General features: G+C 39.0%; 2 protein-coding genes across 2 annotated transcripts; both read left to right on the forward strand.

Annotated features, from left to right (window-relative positions):
* The first annotated feature begins 1,648 nt into the window (after nucleotides 1-1,648).
* On the forward strand, nucleotides 1,649-2,585 carry LOC108602032 (protamine-like protein 99C). The gene is made up of 2 exons (XM_017990039.2): nucleotides 1,649-1,757; nucleotides 1,826-2,585. The coding sequence occupies exon 2, from the start codon at nucleotides 1,826-1,828 to the stop codon at nucleotides 2,438-2,440; it is 615 nt and encodes a 204-aa protein (XP_017845528.2). The 5' UTR covers nucleotides 1,649-1,757; the 3' UTR covers nucleotides 2,441-2,585.
* A 2,276-nt stretch (nucleotides 2,586-4,861) lies between these two features.
* LOC108602652 (protamine-like protein 99C) lies at nucleotides 4,862-5,793 on the forward strand. Its single transcript, XM_017990799.2, has 2 exons — nucleotides 4,862-4,955; nucleotides 5,024-5,793. Exon 2 carries the CDS (start codon nucleotides 5,024-5,026, stop codon nucleotides 5,636-5,638), a length of 615 nt encoding a protein of 204 aa, XP_017846288.1. The 5' UTR covers nucleotides 4,862-4,955; the 3' UTR covers nucleotides 5,639-5,793.

Here is a 5,793-nt window from a genome sequence, read left to right on the forward strand (position 1 = left end):
AAGCAGCACTATTCAACGGAATTTCTCAAGTTAATTTTGTAGAAGAAGTGCATATCTGTGAAAGCTTAAGCCGAGGCAGCAACTGCTGCTGCTCTGCTCTGATTTATCTTGCCAACAGAAATTAATAAGAGAAAGAGGTTAAGCACTTCCTGTCGTTGGCAGCACACAGCAGCGCACAGCAGTGGCAACAGCAATAACACAAATAACTACAAAAAAATGCTAGAAAAATGCCAACTAATATTCTATTGTCATTGTCGTTATTATGGGGACCAAGTTAGGGGTAGTCGACGGAACTAAGAGCAGACATTCCAATAACTGTACAACATCCGCTCGCGCAACACAATGCGACAAAACGTTTCCAATTTCAATGGAGAAAATATTTCTATTCTAACATGAAAATATTTTTATCAGCCTTTTATGTCTGTCTGTGTGTGTGTCTGTATGTGGAAATCCAAACGGCTCTTCACCTGACGACGACAAGATAACACAAAAAAAAAAAACTATGCTCAACAAAATTCAATCTTAATCCAGTCGATCAGCAAGAAATTTTTTAGCACACAAGCACAAATGTAACTTAACATGGCAAATATATATATATATATATCGAATATATATATGTAGAAAAATGAAAAGGTTGTAAGGCATACACCATGCGTTGGGCGCCGAATGGAGTCGGTGACGTATGCACTTGACTTGACTTTTACATTTGCAACGAAGGCTCTGCGGCTGTGAGGCCGTAAGTCTCGAACTCAATTCAAGCTAAAGCCAAATCCAAAGAAAAATAGTTATTGTTAGTCGTCGACGACGAGCAGCGATACCAGCAGTAAGTAGCTTTATTATGGGATTCTAAGTTATTATGCCCACATGATAGGAGAAAGCGTGGGACGAGGGAAGAGGGTGACAGAGTGACAGACTCCAGTTACTGTAACTAGGTGACATTGCGAGCACTCAAATATGTAGCTTTTTGCACTTTAATGCAAGAGGCTTACCACTGATATGATGAAGGGCTAAATATGCCGGCGCCTTGGGCTTAAAAATATATGTATTTGTAAGCAAATGAGATTTTTCGAAATGTGCTCATTATTTATCACTATTGCTCGAAAAAAAGAAAGGGCGTTCTAAAAAAAATAATGTTAAAGCTTATATCGCCACTAAAAATTCTTATGACTTGCTTTTAATTTAGTGCAGAATTAGATAAATTTATGTCAATATAATCATGCAATATGCCTATGAAGATTATTCTTATATCTATCCATATCCATTCTATACTTGAATTTATCCTGTTTTTCATGCGTTAAGTTTTGCATCTGGGAAGATAAGAATAATTTGCGACAGGGAGAAAACGGCGTGGTGGACCGCAAAAAGTATATAATATATATTCTTGATCAGCAAAACAAGCTCATTCGACATACCCATGTCCGTCTGTACGTCCGTCTGTCTGTCTGCTTGAGCAACAGCAACTCTGAAACTATAACATCTAAAGCTAACAAAATGTACAATACAAACGAAAACGATGCCTTAGTAAAAGTGTACAAGTAAAAATATTTCTACCCAGTAGGCGGTAGTTTTTATTTTCAATGTAAGTAAGCTTCTATACGCTCGGAAATTTTAGTTTATTCCAAACGCTTATGTGAAAAGCAACAATCTTTGATCCTTTTTTATAATTTATACTATTTTATTTTTATATATTATACTTTCCTGATTTTGTGTAATTTTTTTATAATCTGTTTTATCACTGGTTTTGAAGAGTCACATAAGTATATATTATTACTTATATATATTATTAAATTATATTATATATAAATATTTATTTTGTGATCCCCAGATGGACGCGAAAGCAGATGTTGGACCTGTAGTTAGCAAAGGGTTTATAAAATTTATGACAAAGTATGGCACTCAAAAATACGGCGTGGATGTGTTGGATGCGTCTTTAAGAGGCTGCAGAATGTGGAACAATTTCAGCTCGAAGGAGCAGGACGAGTATCGCAGATTGGACGATATAGACATCGATGACGATGTTTCAGACACGTGCTGTCCCAAAAAGCGTAAGCCAGCTTGTCACAAGAAACCAGCCTGTCGCAAAAAATCGGCCTGTCACAGAAAGAAGAAGCCCTCTTGCCGTCGTAAGCCGAGTTGCCCAATGCGTCGCAAGCCCTCCTGCCGTCCCAAGAAAAAGTCGTGTCGGCCAAAGCCAAGGTGTGGCAGAAAGAAAATCAGATGCCAGCACCCCGGTCCAATTACCAATAATGGCTATCTTAACTTTCTACGCGTCTATCGGCGCAAGCATTGCGGCTTGAAGCCCAACGATCTGGTCCTGAAGGCTGCACGCGCTTGGTGTCGCCTGCCCGAACACAAAAAGGATCGCTATCGTCGCCAAGCATGCAAGGTCACCAAAAATTGTCGCCACAAACGCCGTCGTGTCTGCACGGGAAAAAAATAGAAACTTAACGCCTGCCTCGCTGGCCTCAAAAATTAATTTAAAATACTTTTGCGTCCTGTGCTAAATTTGTAGTGCTGTGGTGAAACAAACCTAAATTTTATTGTTTACGAATCGAGCTGAGCTTACAGTAAATTCAGAAAGTCTACAAGTTGCTTAATTAGTTGGGATGTGATTGGCGATTCCTGCAGCTTATATATGGAAATAAGTAAATTCTTTTTAGGCATGGATGTAAAGGCCAAAGTAGCCCAGTTGGTGGTCAGTTTGTCATAGAATTATTAAAACCAAAGATTCTAGACGTTCATTCACTTTCTATAAAATATTTTTCGCATCACCTGCTGGTGAACTTTGTTTTCAAAATGTTGTCTATGGAAAAACTTTAAATGCGTGTTTAGGATGATTCCTTGGTCGTCGAGTCATAGTATTGTTAACGCCCACTAAATATACCTAGGCATATGCCGAGCTTTAATCGAGGACAATTTATTGGTTGGTGGAAATTTATTAGTGTTTTAAGGCCCGCGTCTTTGTTGGCGGGTGGTATAATAATATAATATCGTCCATATATATGGTCAATGTTCCATCATCTAGAAGTGATCTTAACAAACACTGCAAAAATGTATCTCATGAATACCGCGGGAGAGTATGTGATTCCAAATGGAACAGAATTAAGTTCGTATTTCCCGCTAGGAGTTACAAATGACGTAAACTTGTGTAAAATCTCTCTGACTTGCACATAAAAAATAATCGTTTCACAAATCCAAAGTTGTAAACACTTGTCCAATTTGAAGATTATGTTGACTATAGCTGTGGGTAATTTATAAAGAATAATCTTTAGATTTAGTTGAATGTTATCAAAACACGGTCTATTCTTTCCATATTTCTTTGCAACTAAGACAATGGGTGACATATATTCGAAATCACTATATCGAGTCATCATCATCATCTAGCCACTTTTTCATTTGTCTCTTGTTCTCTTGTTTATTGTATGATAACCGTCGGGGACTCGTACTTAATCTATAAGAATAATATCTTAATAGTTGGTTGAGCTCAACTTTAATGCGCTTACTTGTTTCTTATTGAAAATGAAAAGCTGTATGTGAGGGCTTTCAGTTCAGATATAGAGTTCACACCATTTATGGTTCAGTTGACAGTTTGTAGGCTGGCGCGTGGCCTACAAATTTCGGTTGGTGGGTTTGTATTTGCTAAAACAATTTTGACCCAGTTAATAATTTAGTACATTAAATGGCTCAAATGAGTGTGCTGCCAGCATTTGTTGTGTCACTTTTGACACTAAGGCTAATTTAATGGAAAACAACAACAGGCCAACGAAGAGGCCAAGAGGCCGAGCACGCGATGCTTGATCCAGGCAGTTGACGCTACTCGCGGCGACAACAGACTTGAGGCCCACATGCGTCTAATATTTAAAGTGACATATCTATTTATATGCAAATGCTCTGCGCACACTCAACGTACATTGGAGTGTCACCTGAACTCATAAAGGTGTACTGCTTGTAGTAAGTGTTGCATGCGTGCCAAGGCGCAGCCCATTGTTGAATTCCTCGCGCAATAAATCACAGCGCGTACGTTTAGCATATGAGTGTGTGGAGTGGGGAGTGTGGGCAGTGCTAGAGAAAAATAGAAACTAATAAATCTAAAGCCAATTAATTGACTTAACTGCTACCGGCTTGCCAGCCACTGGCAAAAGGCCTCAGCTCCTTTCAAATGGTTCGCAATTTATAACCGCACCATAAACTTGAACCCGCACATAATAAATCATAACATTTTGCAGATAATAGAAAGCCTTCTAGCATATAAACACACATGCACACAGACACAGACACAAACACACACACACATGTGTCTGGCCGTAAATACTGAAATTCTAAATCCCTTGAGAGATTCGCATACATTTCGCTCTCAGTCTGATTCCCGCTGTTGCCGTCCGTATGTTTTAATCGCAGCGCTTGCGGCTTGAAATTTTAATAAGTTGCTTGCAAAAATTTTCATAGTAAATTTTTAGTTCTAAGCTCAGACGCATAATTTATGCCAGCCCGCCTGCTGCAACCAGGTCAAAATAAATCTGAGCCCTACAGGATGTTGGCCATGTTTCCGCCGGCGTCGGGTAAAAGCAAATCCAATCAAAATCATGTTTATGTCTATGCTTAAGTGCAGACTGTCTTGTTTTGTCTGGAATTATTACAGCTAACAGTGAGTTAATTTAAATATTTTCTGCTTAAATTTACGACGCTCAATTAATTATGCGACAATATTCAATGAACTTTGCACAATTAAGCACAAGTATAAATATTTCTGCCCAGTAGGCGGTAGTTTTTATTTTCAATGTAAATAAGCTTCTATACGCTCGGAAATTATAGTTTATTCCAAACGGTTGTGTGAAAAGCAACAATCTTTGATTCTTTTTTATAATTTATACTATTTTATTTTTATATATATACTTTCCTGATTTTGTGTAATTTTTATATAATCTGTTTTATCACTTGGTTTTGAAGTCACATAAGTATATATTGTTACTTATATATATTATTAAATTATATTATAAATAAACATTTATTTTGTGATCCCCAGATGGACGCGAAAGCAGATGTTGGACCTGTAGTTAGCAAAGGGTTTATAAAATTTATGACAAAGTATGGCACTCAAAAATACGGCGTGGATGTGTTGGATGCGTCTTTAAGAGGCTGCAGAATGTGGAACAATTTCAGCTCGAAGGAGCAGGACGAGTATCGCATATTGGACGATATAGACATCGATGACGATGTTTCAGACACGTGCTGTCCCAAAAAGCGTAAGCCAGCTTGTCACAAGAAACCAGCCTGTCGCAAAAAATCGGCCTGTCACAGAAAGAAGAAGCCCTCTTGCCGTCGTAAGCCGAGTTGCCCAATGCGTCGCAAGCCCTCCTGCCGTCCCAAGAAAAAGTCGTGTCGGCCAAAGCCAAGGTGTGGCAGAAAGAAAATCAGATGCCAGCACCCCGGCCCAATTACCAATAATGGCTATCTTAACTTTCTACGCGTCTATCGGCGCAAGCATTGCGGCTTGAAACCCAACGATCTGGTCCTGAAGGCCGCACGCGCTTGGTGTCGCTTGCCCGAGCACAAAAAGGATCGCTATCGTCGCCAAGCATGCAAGGTCACCAAAAATTGTCGCCACAAACGCCGTCGTGTCTGCACGGGAAAAAAATAGAAGCCCAACGCCTGGCTCACTGGCCTCAAAAATGAATTTAAAAAAATACTTTTGCGTCCTGTGCTAAATTTGTAGTGCTGTGGTGAAACAAACCTAAATTTTATTGTTTACGAATCGAGCTGAGCTTACAGTAAATTCAGAAAATCTACAAGTCA

This window comes from Drosophila busckii, chromosome 2L, assembly GCF_011750605.1.
Source record: "Drosophila busckii strain San Diego stock center, stock number 13000-0081.31 chromosome 2L, ASM1175060v1, whole genome shotgun sequence".
Classification (NCBI taxonomy): domain Eukaryota; kingdom Metazoa; phylum Arthropoda; class Insecta; order Diptera; family Drosophilidae; genus Drosophila; species Drosophila busckii.

Excerpts from the sequence above, each read along its gene's own strand:
- LOC108602032 (XM_017990039.2), top strand. The coding sequence starts at position 1,826 with ATGGACGCGAAAGCAGATGTTGGACCTGTAGTTAGCAAAGGGTTTATA.
- LOC108602652 (XM_017990799.2), top strand. The coding sequence starts at position 5,024 with ATGGACGCGAAAGCAGATGTTGGACCTGTAGTTAGCAAAGGGTTTATA.